Genomic DNA, 17501 nt, shown 5'->3' on the forward strand with positions numbered 1-17501 from the left:
GTAGGTGGTCAATAAATACTTACAGATGAATGACTGATGAAAGCATTCAGCCTGGCTCCTGGCAGAAAACATCTCACTGCTCTTTATTTAGGAGATACTACATTCCAGGAACTTTACATACATTACACTGATCTTCACAATAACTATGAAAAGGAAGTTAGCACTGTCTTTTACAGATGTGGGGACTGAAGTTCAGAGGGGTAAGTACCTTGCTTAAGATCACATAACCAGCAAGTGGTAGTTTTTCAGACCCCAAGGACACGATGTTTCCGCTCTATTGGATGGCCTAGAGAAGTAGTCTCAAACTTGAGCTGAATCGGAATCATCTGGGCCTGGTAAAACTCCGATTTCTGGGTCTCACCCCCAGATTTTCTAGAGTGGGTCTAGAGTAGGGCCCAAGATTCTGCATTTCTACAAGTCCACAGGTGATGCTAATGCTGCTTGTATTAGTTCAGGCTGCTATAACAACTATACCATAAATTGGGTTTCTTAAATTGCAAAATTTATTTCTAACAGTTCTGAATGCTGGGAAGTCCAAGATCAAGGTGCCAGAAGATCCAGGAAGGTCCCACTTCCTGGTTGCAGATGGCCATCTTCTACTGTATCCTCACATGGTGGACGGCAGAGAGAAAGCAAACTCTCTTGCATCTCTTCTTATAAGGGCACTAATCCCATTTGTGAGGGTTCCGCCCTCATGGCCTAATTACCTCCCAAAGGCCTCACCTCCAAATACTATCACATTGGGAATTAGACTTCAACATATGATCTTGGAAGGACACAAACATTTAGTCCATAGCACTGCTAGTCTGGAGACCACGGTTTAAGAACCACTGGCCTAGATCATTAGAAAATCTGGGCTTGCTTTATGGCTACCCCCACCCCCAATCATTGCATTAGGGCAGGATTGCAGGATCCAGCCCTGGACTCACTTCTGATAGCCACTGATGCCCGGACAGGGCCTCGGCTCTGCCTTCTGGGGATAGGCTGCCATAGGTGACGAGGATGTGAGTGCCTGCCCCTCCCCCTGAGACACTACTCTTCTGTTTGTCACCTTTCAGTCCTGATCAATGATATTCCCATTTCACCAAGGCAAAGCAGCCCCATCCTGATTCCACCTCTTTAACAACTTCCATGCTGATGCATTCTAAGTTTGCTGCTGCTGCTGCTGTCTGAGCAGCTTAATAGCACTGTAAGTTACATCTTGTCTGTGTCATGACGGCTGCAGCATTCATCAATTTCAGCAAGTGTCACTGTGAGTGATACAAGTGTATGACACAGCTAAGTGTCCCCTCTGCACAGGCCATTACAGCTGGCAACGGGCCCAATGAGGCAAGCACTGGAGACCCATTTGGCTCGAAGTGCCCAGGTTGATATAGAAGGGAAAGTGCCCCAGCCCTCCTCCATCCACAGTCCCCATAAATTCTTTGCATTCTTGACAACTTCTGCAACTACTCAGAAGTTCCCCAGGCAAGCTGGGATCCTGCTGTCTCTGAGTCTTGGTGCACTCTTTTCCCTTTGCCTCACTCTTCCATTTCTGCATGAACTTTTACCCGTCCTTCAAGGCCCTGTGCATGTGCCAACTCCTTTATGCAACCTGCGGCCCACTCTCCCCTTCCTCTAAAGACCTCTGGCACAGGGCATCTCCACCTCTGCTGTGGAACTTTTATCAGTAAACAGTCCACTCGGACCTGCCCTGCTCAGCTCAGCTCCTTGGGATCAGAGGTTGTCATCCACACTTTTGTGTTCTCTAGAAAATTAAAAAATGTAGTGAATGAGATTTCTTTGAATTACTAAAATCATGTATGTGCAATGCAAAACACTGGTAAAGTACAGAAAAATAGTCATCATCAGTAATGCCACCACTCCCAGATTTCATTTTTCATTTTAGTGAATATGGTATATGCATGTGTATGTATGTGCACATAATAAAGTTCCTTCTATATATAGATTTAGAACCTGCTTTAAAAATATTTTTCCAAGACATAATTTCAATGGCTGTATAATATTCCATTATATGCATGTTCCATAATTTGTTTAGTCAATATCCTATTATTAGACTTTCAAGTTCCTTCTTGTCTTCTTTCCTTTCTTTCTTCATTCTTCCCTCCCTCCCTTCCTTTCTTCTTTATGTTCTTTCTTTATTCCCTATTATAGATAACTCTATTATTAATATCCATGAATAAATCTTTTTCCCCACCTGCTTGTTTTTCCCTTTAGAATAAGTTTTTGGAAGTGGAATTGTTGAAACAAATCTTGGACCGTTTTGAAGCTCTTAATACACATCATGAAATTACCCTCCTGGAAAACTAAAAGACTACACACTTTGTATGGGAGTGTCCTTTACCTCACACCCTCTAATATTAAGATCAAATTGCTGTTGTTATTATTATTACCACAGCTTTTATCTTTTGGGTCTTATCACAGCAGGCCTTTGGTGAACATTCAGTCCAACGAGCCATAGAATGTATTGACATATGCCTGTGTGTAAGCCTTGTGCTGAGCACTGTGGAAAAGGAACTACAAGATGATGAGACCTAGTGTCAACCTTTAGAGAGCTTCCAAACTAATATGGTAGCTGGCTGGCTGGCTGGCTGGATGGATGCCTGGGAACTACTTCTTTGCTATCAGTTTTCTCAATGCATAGCCATGAATATAAGGAAAACTGGGAGCTCCCACAAGGCCCTGGGGCCCAGTGGGATAATGGGATGTGCTGGGGTTGTTTAGGAAGATCTGTTCTGGAAAATCAAGCACCACTTTTGAGAGTAGACAGGGGAATCCCAGCACGGTGACATTGGTCCCTTCCAGGGAGCCTCATGCCTGGACTTTCAGAGTCAGGAACCCATGGTGTCAGCCACCTGTAATGTGAAGGTGATGGAGACATTCAGCCACAGGAGTGATCCTGAATACCGGGCCAGTGTGGGGCCACGAGACCTATGGGAAGAGCTATGCAGAGCTCTGAGCACAGCCCACAGGAGTATCTTGCCCACCACCAACACCACCACACCTATCACGAAATCCTTCGCAGCTCCCGAGAGAGGCTCTTCTGCATCTCTTATAGAGTGGGAGCAAGGCACGGAGATAAAGGGGAGGTTTAAGGAGCAATGTGCTCTGGGCTGTGAACCTTCTTCTTCCTGGCCAGAAGCCTGTCTTGCCCCTCTCACTGCTGCCCCGTGAGGCAGGCACACTTCCCCAAGCCAGCTGCTGAGCTGCACCTGCCTTGAGAAAAAGGCACCCGGGTCTTAAGCAGGGGATGAATATTCATTGGCATGAACCTTTGCAAACTCATTTGGTGAAAAAAAATTAGATCAGAAGAAGTAATCAGATTATTAAAAAGAAAGAGCAAGGACAGAAGGTGGCGGTGGAGGGAAGACTCACATTTAAAATGCAAGGAGAGATTTCCTTCCTGCCGTGTAGCTCTGACCCCCTGGACCATGCACTGGGAATAGTTAAGCTCTCCCACATTTCTGCTGCATAAAAATGTTGTTTTTTGAGGCCTCATTTGAGGGAGGAGGGGCAGAGACAATGTGTGCCCTCCAGATTTGAAATTTCTAAAATAATGTTTTGAGGTTTTCATTTTATCTTCCTTTGATTTCAAGAAAAATTGTGAGAGCTAAAGAGGCTCTGGTGAGTGCTGAGTGACAGGTTAAAGGGCTCCAATAAAGATTAGATGGTCCACTATCTCCTGAGGAAATTGCATAAAAGTGGTTATTCCCTCTTGCTTCTATTAATTTCCTCTTCCTGGCTGCTTGGAAATGCTTCATAACCTGATGCTGCAGATGGGGACGAGAAGCGCTTTCCATTATCTCAATCACTGCACTGTTTATGAGACACTTAATCTGTTTCTTTATAAAGTAATAGTACTGTCGGTGATGGATTCAGTGTCATTGCAAGTCTGCATGCAGGATGGGAGGGGAGGGGCATTCTTGAGAGTTTTGTAAGCAGCAGGTAATTTGTTACATCATTCATTGAGGCTCTGAGTTGGGTGAGTATTTCAAGGTGACCTTCTGGATACTACCTAGAGGTGACATGTACCAGTTCGTTCGCACTAGAAGTGGGAGGTAAACGTGTGTTTTGCCTGTTGAATGGAAAATACACACACGCTTATAGATGGGAGACTCAGGTCTTATCTCTTCCCTTCGCTGAAGTCAGGGATGGGAAGAGAGGTTTGTGTGTGTGTGTTTGTGTGTGTGTGTGCATGTGCACGCGCCCCAGCTCTGCAAGCTTCTAGGTCTTCTGTCTGAACTGTGATCACTTGAATAGAGGGAAGCAAACCCCCTTATTTTAAGGAAGCAAAGCAGTCGTAGGTTGCATCTGTGTCAGAAGTTACAGGTGTTCCACTGATAAAGGTCTTATGTGAATACACAGCAAAGTGCAGGTGGCTCTCCTCTTCCCTCTCACCTCCTGGAATAGTAGTGAAACTCCCCTACTGACGTCCCAGGCTGGGCACTTTCTGATCTAATTCCCCTTCCTACTTTTTCTGTTATTCCACCTCTTCTCTTCTTGCTTTGTCTTTCCTTTTCCTGAATCTCACCTCCTAACCATCATCAGAAAATGTTTCACAGGACCCTCATCTTGTAAAGATGGATCCCTAAAAGATGCACATCCTGGCTGACTGATCCCCTTGTACACACAAGCATAGCCGTATCAGAAGCAGTGTTCCATCATCTGCATCCTCCACCAGGAAGGGAGCTTCCTAAAGTCTGCGACCCCATCTGTGCTCCGCTCTAGTCCTCGAGTGCAGTGCCTGGCTAAGGGGCAGACTCTCAATAAACATTTGTTGAGTGAGGGACTCATAACTGTAATAATAGTGCTGACCATAATTCTGTATCGAGAGAGGGAACCCCTGAGTTTTGAAATGATATTAAAGCAAAGAATTATGTTAGCCACCTCAAAATTGCTTGGGAGTGCAAGATGTGTTTGGTTAGGCTATCGCAGTGTTGAACTGTTGTTTTTTGAAGCCACAGAGGCTTTAGGCAGGTGTACAGGTCTCCAGGCTGCCAGAGTCTGCAACATTTTGTACTGTTACTCCCAGCTGCTTTAGGCACTTAAGCCACTGACCTGGCCCCAAAGGCCATTTGCATTTGCTTCTCTTAGCGTCTATATTTTTTGTCAGAATCTACCCAGAAGCTCCATTTATCATCCCTAATTAAACCTGCTTTTTCTCAAGGGGAAGCTCAGTTTTCTTATTTATTTTTCTATGTTAAATTTCTATTAAAATAATATTGTTAACTTCTATTTCTTATTAGTGGTGTCTGATAAAAGACAAGTTAAAAAGGCTTTGTGGATTAGTCTGGTACTTTAACCATTATTTAAAGCATTAATTTTATGAGAAAATGCAGCACAAATGTGGTTACAAGTAAAAATCTGAAAGTTTAATAAATGAACTTAGGAATAATGCTTCTTTTATAAATTAGGGAATGCTTAGACACAGATCTTATTAAGATATTAAGACATTCACCCATTTTGCAATTGTATGTAAAATATATCTTATGCATGTAGTGATTAACTCATTTTAAAAAACAGAAATAAATAATCTATGCAGAAACCCATTCTTTCATTTGGTTCCAGGATTTATTTACTCACTTTGGGGCTCCAAATTTATATTCTGACTCTGAATTCTAAAAGTTCCTGCAAAGAAATCTTGTTTTTTAAAAAGAAGTAAGATGGGGTGGAGAGAAATTAGCATTATTAGTACATATTAATAGCTACATTTCATATTTGAGATTATTCAATTCTGATGACCTGTGGGAGTTATTGTGGGAAGTATAAGGTTCTTTTTTATATATATTTTATACAGATGAGCAAATTGAGGCTCTGAGGGATTACATAACTTGTCAGTGGTCCCCCAACTAGGAACCAGCAGAGCCAGGAATTGCACCCAGGACTGTCTGACGACTGCCCAGTGCTCATTTCTCTGGGGAGGATGGAGTCGCATCCTCTCCCAGGACCTCTCTCCCTAACCCTTTTCTGAGCTTCTCTCCCCAAAGTCCAGTTTAGACCTCTTGTCCTCCATTCCCTCCCCTTGAGGCTGCCTTCGAGTTCAGAGACTTAGTCACCCAGAGCTGCCTTCCTCCATCAGAAACCTCAGAGGAAGGCACTTTCCAAATCCTTCTGCCACTTGTGGATATCAGGATGACTGTTTATGCTGTTAACTTATTAAATGCAAAGCGAGGAGGCTTTTAAGTGCTGGAAAGAAAGGGAAAACACCTTGTTCTACTCAGATTGATACATTAAGAAAATTACAGTGTGGCAGGGACCAAATATGATGCTTGAGTCGTGAGTCGTCACCACTTCCCCTCCCCACTTTGCAGGAACAGAGCTCCTGCAGTGTCTAGGCCTGGCCTGTGTCTGTGTTCAGCAGCTCAGAACCAAACAGGGCCAGGGACACTGGGGATTTACCATGGAAAGGGCCAAGTGCTTCTTACAGGAGATGAGGAGAGGTATGGAAAGAAGAAATGAAAAGAGGGAGAAAAATAGAAGGAAAGACTGTGCTGAGTGGGCTTGGACAGATAAATTAGTAAGCCAAATTCTAGGGTACTTTGGATATGCCATTCAGTGTTTTCCCCTTTGGTGTTTCGTTGGCTGGGTCTTTAAGTAAAGATTTAAATGAGTTCTCTTTTCTTTCTACAGAGAAGTTTCTTTTGAACATGCTGAGATGGGTCAGCAAGTGGCCCGTTTCTACATGGGTCACAACGGAAATTGTAGTTTCCCCCAAATTGGGAAACAACATTTACCCCAGTGGGTTCCATGGTCCCAGGGAATGCTCTGCAAAGTAGGGCTTCTTGGTGAAAAAGCATGACATTCTATATCCCATTTTGGAAGTTCTGAGAAATCCTACAATAAAGAATGAGATTAACTTTTTTAAACTCACATTTCAAAATACCTGATCTCTGGTAATAGGTGTTAACAACCCAGGGAACTTGGGTTCCATGGAACACACTTGGGTTGTGTCGTCCCAGAACACTACATTGCGGAGACTGCCTCCCACCTCGGGACACACCCAGAGTCACTGAAACCCTTTCCTCACTTTAAGTGAGCAATGGAGTGGAAAAACCTTCACAGCATAGGAAATAGTTTTTCCTTCCTGCCTTGGCAGAAAAGCAGTGCATATTTTTCCAATAGCTTTATATATATGTCATCACTATCATTTCTCCCACTGTGTGATCGTGGGTAACTTTTTTAACCTCTCCATGTCCCAATTTCCTCATTAGCAAAATGGAGATAATAATAGCTACCCCATAGAGTAATGCGTGTAACGCACTTAACAAGACAAGTTAACAGATGGTGGCTACTGCTATTATTAAAGAATACTCTGCACTTTCCAGGAGGGAACAATATATTTGGGAAGATGAGCTTTGTATAAGTAGAAACCATTAGGATGGTACTTCCATTATGCAATGATCACATTGTATTATAACTATAGGACTACACTGGATCAAGAGCTCCTTGAAGGTAAGCTCTGTTCTCTAATTTGCTGAGTTAGGTTCTCAGGAGGTACACCGTAAATGTTTGTTCAATGAATTAGTGAGGTGTAAGAAAGCCAAACAAGTTGACCAGGCAGTAAGTTTTATAGAGTCTCAAAGAAGGATGAGCCAGAGCAAGTTTCATGGGAACAGGAAGATTCAGTGGCTGAGATGGTGAGAAAGGGACTTAGGAAAGTAAGGCTGGTGGGATCAATCTTTTGAGGGATCAGCAAGGAGGAGACTAGATGTCTGGACTAGAAGGTCTGTAGAGGAGACATGATCAAAGCCTAAGGGACAGCCTGCAGCCATATTTTCAGGACATGACTCATTGCAGGCTGATCCCACAGGGAACTAAGAGGAGGTGCCCCACGTATGGGGCACCTTCATTGGGTATCAGGCTGTACCAGGTATTTCCAACCTTCCACACTGCCATGTACATGACATCGAATGTATGACACATTCCCTGGTGCAGTGTCTGCAAAATCAGACTTTTCTTGCCCGACCCCCAAAGCATATCAAAATGCAATTAAGGGAGAATGATGTAATAACCTTGAAATCACTTTAATGTATTTTTAAAGAATCACTCATGAATTTCAGTCTTTTAACATCATTCATAACAAGTGAATGTTAACTCATCTCATGGTGTTCCTCATGTGTGTTGCAACGTGGAATTTAAGAACCATGAGGCCAGTCCACTGTCAAGCAGGACCCCTTGCCATCTGTGACCATCAGACAAGATTCCTTCAGTGAGTGGCTCAGGGTAAGGCCCTGATTGTTAACTAGGTAAAAGAGGAGGAAATAGCCATTTATAGAGCACTTATGTCCCAGTAACAGAGCTACACATTAGATTGATTTTCTCAATTAAACCTCTCGACACACCTGAAGGGGAAGAATTATTATTTATATTGTTGAAGTGAGAGAGGCCATTGGTACCAGAAAGGTATATTTCACCAAGAATTTTTTGAAGAATTGGAAGTGCTAAATCGGGGTTTCTTCAGTTAGATATGCTCTTTTGGTGCAGGTGGGGGCATCTTGATGTTCTCTTTAGAGAAGAAGAATCTTTTGTTTTCTGATTCTAGGGAAGGGTTTCTGGATGCCACTCTTGAATTAATTCTCATATGGTCTCTTTGTGTTCCAGCCTGCCCTGCAGGGATGTTCAAGGCCAGCCAGGAAGCTGAAGGCTGCTCCCACTGCCCCTCCAACAGCCGCTCCCCTTCAGAGGCATCTCCCATCTGCACCTGCCGGACCGGCTATTACCGAGCGGATTTTGACCCCCCAGAAGTGGCATGCACTAGTAAGTGTCTATTAAGGGCTTTCAGCTGGGGAGTTCGGTTTCCTGAGAGTGGTGAGCCTGGACCAAGGAAGAGAAGACATCACTCTTCCATTGCAGCGTAAGGCAGAAATGCTGGCCATGGTGCTGAAATGTACCGCTTCTCTCCTGGGGGTGCAGGGCCCTTCTCTCCGCTCAGTAGCAGAGTCAAGATTATATTCTTCCATTTCCTTTCCTACCATATGAGACGGCCTTCTCCCCACCCCAGCAGGGCAACTTCTGCCCATCATATGCCAGCTTGGGGTGTTTTTTTGGGTGCAAAATCAAGATCCACTAGGATATTGCAGCAACTCTTAGTAACTCTTCCAGTCACCTCCTTCTGGTCCCTACAGCTGAGAATCTCCTCTCTCTTCACTGGGTTTCCTGTATCTCTGTAACCAGACTTATAACTCTCATTATTTTATTAGCTGTCCAGTTATTCTGTTCTTATGTCATCTCAGTTGCCAAATGAAGGTCCTTGTGTGCCAGGCCCATATACTCATGTCCTTGTGTCCCTTCCAGTGTCCAGCATGGTGTAGCACCTCTGCCCCTGCCAATGACAAGGCCAGATGCTTGATCACAGAGTGAATCTCAAAGACAGAAGTTCTAGAGACTAAGGCTAATGTATCAGCTACATCCACTCTGCCATTATCTGCTGTTGAAGGAAGTACAGTCATTCTGCCAAAAATGGGGAGAGGCAACTCCACTCCCTGGGTAAGGATGGAGGAAGGGATAATTTCTTTCCAGTATTGACCCCTTAATCCCTTAATAGTGGGAACAAAGAATCAGCACTGTCCCTACAGAGCACTTCACAGAACTTGCTCCAACTCCCCTCAGCATTGCAGCCCTGTAATAGGCACGATCTCTCTTTTCAGTATTCCCATTGTATTTGGAGGTCAATGCTCCAGGTTAGCCTCTAATTATGCTAGAACTTTCTTCTGCATTGGATGCTGCTGCCTGGATTCCTGTGAGCAGAGATCTTCCCTTATCCCTCTTTGTGCCAAATCCCTCCTACCCACTCCCAGCACAGAAGACCACAGAATACTTGTAGTTTTATGAACAGAAAAAAATGACTGGACTCCAAGTAGAAGAATTTCTTAATTTTAGCCTTCTAGTGTATGTAACCTTTGCTGGATAAAGAGGAAGAATGAAAGTGTCTTCTAGATCAAGGTCCTGAGCTCGATCAATGCTTATAGATTAGCACTGAGGAAAAGTTCATCCTCTTGTAAACTGATTTCCCCAGACCTCTCTCTCTGGTGGGTTGATATTAACAGAAATGATTCCATTTCTGCTGACTGAAGTTCCTAATTTTTGGTTGTGGTATCTCCTCCACTGATTTCTGAGGCTCCCCTGGGGTCTTCCATGAGCCCAAAAAGCATGTTTAATGTACTTCTTTAGAAGTCACTCAGGGATGCTGAATCACTGCTGCCGGTATGTCCAGACCATGGACCAGTCCCCATGATTGCCATAGCACATGCCAGGGTTTCACAGCTTCCCTCCTGAAACGTGCCCTTCCAGTTCTGCCTGTGAACTCCTCTGCAGATCAACTCATGCAAACGGGAGCCTGGCCGCCCAGCTTCCCGCCTCAGCATGCATATCCCGTAAGTTCATCCAGTCCCTAGATAAGGTCACCAAGGACCAAATGCTCAGAATGCTGGTGTGGAGTGTCCTCCTTGCTGTAGCTCCCCTCCCATCTATCTCTCAAGGCTTATCTTCCAGTCATCTGATCTAATGTACTTGAAACAACAGGGCCAGTTTCTGGAAAAATAGCAACATCCTAAAGCCTCCAGTCTGTACATGGTAGACCCTCCCTCCGCTCTACCTACCCATATCTTGAGTCCACCCTCATTACAGTTGGACCTCACAGGCTTTGCCCTCCTGTCTCTGGTCAGCTAGTTCTGGGTTAGGAGCACCTTTCTCACCCCGTGGTCCCACAACAATCTCTGCACCTTACCCAGAGTGGAAGTGATTGCGAGACTTGCCTTTGTGTGTCACCACAGCCACCGCGCCCTTTCCATGCCCGTGCTGTTACACCACCGGACACGTAGAGTGCTAGGGTCAGACCCAAAATAGCTAAATCAAAGCCACACGTGGCTGTGCTGGCCAGACCCAAGAGCGGCTCCTGGGTGTGTTGTCCAGCTCCCTGCCTTGGCCAACAGGGAAGGTGCTTGGTGAGGGGACCCAGAGGGAAAGGCTGGGGTGCAACACAATGCTAGGCAAAACAAGTGTAAATAAACCTATTATTTTATTGAACCTCATTATATATTTGATTTATTGTATGCCAGGAAAGTACTGTATGAAAAAGTCAATTTGTTGGCTTTTATAATCTCATTAGGGTTTCCTTTTAAGGCATTGTAATTGGAGGTGCCATCTGTTCTCTTAAAAAGGCATCACACATCACCACCAAATAATTTTCCAGATACAAGGAGCATATCTGGAGCTGTTGAGAAAGGCACAGCCCTGCACTGTGGCCTGGGGGGCTCCTGCTGGTCCAGCAGGTTGAGCAGGCCAGGCACTGCTGGGCCAGCCCACCCTGAGAGACTGGTTGGGGTGGGGAGGACCCAAGTGCTCGTTCACAGTGCAAATGCAGTCCTCTGCCCATCCCATCAGGACACAATTACAACCTGACTGGGTACTGTGGGTACCAGGTAAAGAAGGAGAACTCTGTCTTCCTAAAATGTACAGGGCATGGGCATCTCCAGTGCTCAGGTTCTGTGGGTATGGGAGAGGGAGGCAGCATCGGGAGAGTTCAGGAGCTGAGCCTCAAAGTCTGAAAGGGCCTCAGATTTAGCCTGTTGCACTTGTCTTTAAATGAGATTGTATCAACAGTCATCCTCATTCCCTGACAATATTGAAATGTCAGTGAAAATCGATAGTGCACTAAGAATTAATATTTTTAATGAATTCCATTAATCTCTCGGGGCCAGCACATGTATATTCATTGTATTTTTGTAGTGCTCAAAGTGTTAATTTATTCCACCTAAACATTTAGAATGCATGACACCTTTCATAGCCCTATTTAGGCACTTCTTCATTTTCTTTTTAATCTACTGGAAGAGCTGGGGTCCCCCTTGAACGCTGAGAGGTCCTGGTAGCCCTGTGTGTCCAGCTTTGTCCTTGAGTCTTGGTGGACTTGGCAGGGATATGAGTGTACCTCAAGGCAATGTCAAAGAGGCTGGTGCGGCCTCCAGGGGAAGTCAGAGGAGGGTGGCATTGAGAGCCTGTTGTTCTCAGTCTGCAGTCACATTACTGCTGCTGATCTGCAGCCACCTAGTTCCCTTCTTCCTTCCTCTCCCTCTTCCCCACCCCTCTGCCAAAGCCTGCAGTTCTAGATCTGCAGCACGAGTGCCTGGCTGACTGCACCCTTGCCCAGCGACGGCCCAATACTGCTCATACACAAGCATGAGGAGCTACAGCTGAGTATGAGGAGGTCTTATCCCCCCAACCTAAGCCATGAATGGTATGAAGTGTGAGCTTGGAAGACAGCTAGAAGCAGGTGACTAGTGACTCCCACTCCCTCTGCTGATGAAACTGTCCAAATGAAGATAGGCCATCTGGACAGTGGGGTCACCTTCAATGAGAAGATGTCAAAGGGGAGGGGGGCCGAGGAAGGAGACAAAGGGAAGGGACAAGGGTAGGTGCAGCCCCCAGCAGGGAAGTGTTGTGAAGGTTGTGGGCTGAGGAGCTGACTCCAGGCTTTGGGCTTGCTGGGCTTCAGCTGAAGAAGTCACAGTCTTCTGCTGCTGCCTCCCTGTGGCACTGCCCAGAGGCCCTCGGTTTCCTGGGGAGTTCTGGCATTCCCTAACTTCCCCAATCTTCAGTGGGTCCTGGGAAAGCTTATAGAATCACCAACTGCACGTAGTGATTAGAAGATGGACTTTGGCACTTCAGAGATACAAGTTTGAATCTTGACTGTCTCTTACCTTCTCTGTGACCTTGGTTTAATTTCTTTACTTCCTTACATTCTGTCATTTTATTCTCACCACCTCGTAAGAATGTATGCCTTTCTGAGTTGTTATGAGGATTAAGCCAAATAGTATTATAGAGCCTTTGGCACAGTGCCTGGTTCATAGTAAACTCTCAATCGATGTTAGAACTTGCTTTGGTTCCATCTCTGGAAAGTGTGAAGATTGCAGCTGATACTGAAGCTCCCAGCATGAGAGATGTTGGATATCTGAAAATAAAAGTGACATTGTCAGGGGGAGCCCAGGCACGATGCCATCCCTGAGCATCACAGCAGAATCCACTTTGTGGCCCTAAACCACACAGCCACCTAGGCAGAAAGACCCTGGTGAGGAGAATGAGAAGGGGACTGCCACGTGACCAGGGATGCTGTGGGAGGAGGGAGGCGGGCACGGGCCGGGCATCGGAGGACTGCTGAGCTGCCCCTCCGGAAGAGAGGAGTCGAGGCGCTGGGCAGGAGCGATGGCCCACAGGCTGGCTTCCCATTCTTAGGGAGCAGGGGCTCATGGTGAGACATGCTTCCTTCCACAGGAGGGCCAGACGGAAGGGGAGCGTGCCGGGGTCAGCCGGCCAGAGGGAGCAGCCAGAAGCACACAAGGACGTGCAGTACGAAACCCAGCACCTCGATGCATGGCTGGGCTTCCGTTTTAAATAATTTCTAGTTTACTGGGGGACGAAATGGAAAGGAGGAATTTATGAAGCAAGTGAAAATAGATAATTATGCCTTATAAAATTGCTGTCTGTGAAAAACTATGCAGAAGGACTGGTGTGAAAGTAATTACCTTGTTACATTTCTGACCACAAAAACCCCTTTTCTGTCACCCACATGGGAGAAATTTTGATGGATCACAGAGGCAAGCTAGTGCTTGTCTTGTTTCTTTTATTTCTTCTTGAAATGTAATAGGTTTCCCTCTGTGATTTTGATCATAAGAATAGAATGAAGAAGGGGCTCCAGAGGTCACTGTGTCCCCTGAGCCCACCTACCAGCCCCTCAGATGAGGAGATGCCATGCCAGCTGGCCCTTGGGGGTTCCCCTGGAGGCCAACCCTGACCTCCCTCCTGTCCGATACAGAGAGGCAGGCAAGCAGAGTGGCCGGAGCAGGGACTTTGAGTTTGGCTCCTGATGGGGTGACCTGGAACAGTTATTTAGCCTTTCTGAACATGAGCTCTCTCATCAGCAAAATTGGGTATGATGGGTATAATTGTCTGAGGCCAATGCCATGACCTCAGGGAGAGCTAAAATTTGGGAGCTCTTGGAATAATGATGTGGATGGTAGTTGTGATGGTGGTCACTGGCTCTTATAGAGAAGGGTAAGAACCTGCTCTTCCCTCTCCCATCCCTGTGTACTCGGGTTTCTCTCCTTTAAGTTCATGTTTCCTCTTTTAAGTGGTTGGCAGTTGTCCCCTTCTTCCATCCCAACGGTCCCAGGGCGGCAGGGGTGGTCCTTGTGGCACAGAGATCATGCCCCTTGGACAGACTGCTCAGGAACGTGACATTCCCAGAGCCCAGACCCTGGTCTTTCCAGGCCAGCTGGGTGGATGGAGGGTGCCAGGGCTTACAGGGTAGATGTGGCCTTGGGATGACAAGAACAGAAGGGAGCCCTCTGCAGGTGTCCTCTGCAGCCAGGTCTGGGTGTTGTGGACAGTCTGTAAAGACATCAACTCACAAGGCTTCTCCCACACAGCCCTTGCTGGGTCATGCTCAACAAGATCCCCACTGGTGGTTTCATTTAGACCTGGACAAACAGCCTCAATGTCACCTGGGAACTTTCTAAAAATACAAATCCTCAGCCGCTCTTTAGACCTAGTGAATGAGAAACTCCAGGGGTGGAGCCTAGCTATCAGTTTTAACAAGCCCTGCAAGCAATTCTGAAGGCTGCTAAAGTTTGAGAGCATTGCTTTAGAATGTGTCCCTGTCCTCGGCTTTGTGAGTTCTGGGGAGAAAGGCCACTGGGAGAACTCCCACAGGCTGGAACCACAGGGGCTGCCCTCCGCATCTGCGTCCTGTGTGCCAGGCTGGAAGGCTGCGGAGGGGCTCTGGATATGCGTGAGAAAGAGGAGGGTGGAGCGTGAGGGCAGTGTGAGTGAGAGAGTGCATCTGGGTGTGAGCGGTTCACCAGGAGGGTCCCACTGGTTCTCAGAATATCCCCCACCTGCTCTGGCTTGGTTTCCATTTCATTTTCACTCTCGGATGGGCAGAGCAGCGTGGAGACAGCCAGTGTACAGTCTTGGCTGAGCCTGAGCGCAGAGATGGGGGAGAGAAGCAAATAGGAACAGGGGGCACAACCCAACTGGAGTGGGCTCAGGGAGGGCTGAGGGAGAAACTGAGACAGAAGGAAAGTGACTGGTGGGCACTATTTGCCTGAGTTTAGACGGAGGGTCAGTGGGTAGGCCATATAAATGGTGATGGGCCTCATCACTCAGCTGCTGCCTCCAGCGCCCCAGCAGAAATCAGGCCAAGAGGAAACCTGAGGCTGCTCCTGCAGGAAGGGGTTCCTCAGGCCAGCAGGGCAGGATGCCACCCAGAGCAATAAGCACTCCACCTGGGACAGGAATCCAGTGTCGTATGTTGGGCGCTGCTTGCTTGTCTGCATGTCTACATTTAGGGGATCATTTTAAATACTTTTCAAAAGTTGATCTTTTCATGAGTGTTTACCCCTGTTAATCCAGGGCTTGCAACATATGGAAGTCTGTGTTGCCCACATTAGCTTTCCCCATTGCTGACCGGGACACTCGCTAGTAAAAGACACACTGTGTGTCCCATTCTATACGTAAAGGGACTACTTGATTTTACCCTGGTATGTGATCCATGTTGCACATTAAAAACGCATCACATATGTTTTCGAGGAAGAGGTAGTCTGTGTTTTCCTTGAGGTGAAATTCAGGCAAGGGTCGTAGATCTACAAGAGTCATACACAGGGCAAGCCTGGATTTGGGCTCACAGCCTATGCTGGCCAGTAGATGGCTTACACACCTGGGTGCAGAATGGAAGGAGTGTGACTGCAAGCTGGAAGCTATTTATAACTGTCACTGCTGTTTCAGGAACGGTCAGTGTTGCCTGTGTAAACGTGCTTTCACACTTCTGTAATCTACAATTTCTTTTCACAGTTGTTTGACCCAAGTGGGTATAACCCTTTAGAGGAGTTACATAGCTCTAACTTTTAAGCTAATAGCCAGGCACACACACTGACGTGTCTGTTCCAGCATTTCCTCCTAAGAGCGTTTGGAGTCGTAGATTGTTACCATTCGGAACACTGCCACCCCAAATCCTCCCAACGTTAGCCTTCTCTCTCCAACTTCCCTGAGAGGTGGTCATTCCACTTTTATTTTCCTGGGCATTTGTGATGACGGACAGGTCATGCATTGTGCAGGGCAGCTCCATCCATTGCCAGCAGCTACCATCCACCACTGTGGGAGGCCTTCTGGACTTCACGCCGGGCACTTTTCCCCACTCCTCGCCAGTGGTGGGCCAGCGAAGGCCCATGTTCAGCAAGCCAGCGGTTCTAATGTTTAAGGGCAACTTTCTCATCCCTCCTTAATCATCTCCTTTAGGCTAAAATCTGTTATTTTATCTATCCCCCAAAGCACATGATTTCCTGACTCCCAACCCCTTTCCTGGCTGGTGTTTTCTAAATCTCTTACATTTATCAATAAAACTCTCAAAATATGGCAGGCAGAATGGAACTTGGGAGCAAGGTTCACGAGAAAAGTGATGGATTTTCCTTGTGATTGGAATACTGTTGATTGTTCACGTTGGTTGCAACCCCTCAAACTGTGGGCTCCCACCAGGCTTATTGGCCACTGAACATCCAGTGCTTTGGTTTGTCCCCTCAAGAAATGCTGCCCGTCTGGAACTCCCCTATTGTGTACTTATACGCATGACTTCAGAAATTTTGCCTTGTGGATTTAGACACAGTGCTCTCTCATGTATAGATGATTTTGAATACTGATCTTTATCATCTTTCAAATGAGCAGTATTAGCTCATTGTTGAGAGCACAGGCTCTGAACCCATGCCCAAGTTCAAGTCCTGCTCTGCCACTTGCTGACTATGTGGGCAAGTGACAAGGCTTCTCTGTGTCTCCATTTCCTCATCCATAAAGTGGGGATGATACTGGTGTCTGTCTTACGGCATTGTCATGAAAATTAAATGCAATATACCGTTTAGAACAATATTTGGCATGCAGGAAGCATTCAATAAAAGTAAGATATTTTATTTTATTACTATTTTCAAAGTTGTCTACCCTGCTTTGATGTTAGTTTCAAAGCAGCTAAGATCCAAGCACTGGCATTATCATTTAGTTAACATTTCTTCCTTTGGTACACAACTATTTGTGTACTTTTTAAAGTTACCCTTGTTGAAATCTAGTTTTACTCTCTATGCTCTTTTTCTCTGCAGGTTAATAAACTTTTAGAAAAAGAAACAGTGTTGGCTGGCCTGACTCACACTTAGAGAACACATGCTGGTGTTTGTCACTCTTTCCTTGAGGCTCACAAAGCACTGATTTATTTGTGAAGTTCCAGAAGTAGGAGAGGATTGAGGAAAATGTATCCATTTAATCTGTTCTCTTCTCTGTTTTAAAAATCAGCACAAAACTGTCCACCCCATGACTTTAGGATCCTGTCTTGCCATGAATACTCCTTAGTGGTCTCAGGCAATGGCGCTGATGTCAAATTTACAGTCTCTGGTCCCAGGCAGAACTGGTCCGGGATGGACGCTGGAATTCCATGGCAGCCACAGCTCAGGTTCTTTTTTTTTTTTTTTTTT

At 46.0% G+C, this 17501-nt stretch overlaps 1 protein-coding gene across 1 annotated transcript in view; it reads left to right on the forward strand.

Moving 5' to 3' along the window:
• EPHB1 (EPH receptor B1) overlaps positions 1 to 17501 on the forward strand; it is a 414960-nt gene that overhangs the window by 265941 nt on the left and 131518 nt on the right. Inside the window, exon 4 of the mRNA XM_012663531.1 lies at positions 8602 to 8757. Within this exon, the coding sequence (XP_012518985.1) occupies positions 8602 to 8757 (156 nt within the window). The remainder of the gene's footprint in view (positions 1 to 8601; positions 8758 to 17501) is intronic.

The sequence above is a fragment of the Propithecus coquereli genome, unplaced genomic scaffold (genome assembly GCF_000956105.1).
Source record: "Propithecus coquereli isolate 6110/MARCELLA unplaced genomic scaffold, Pcoq_1.0 Scaffold12, whole genome shotgun sequence".
Lineage (NCBI taxonomy): Eukaryota > Metazoa > Chordata > Mammalia > Primates > Indriidae > Propithecus > Propithecus coquereli.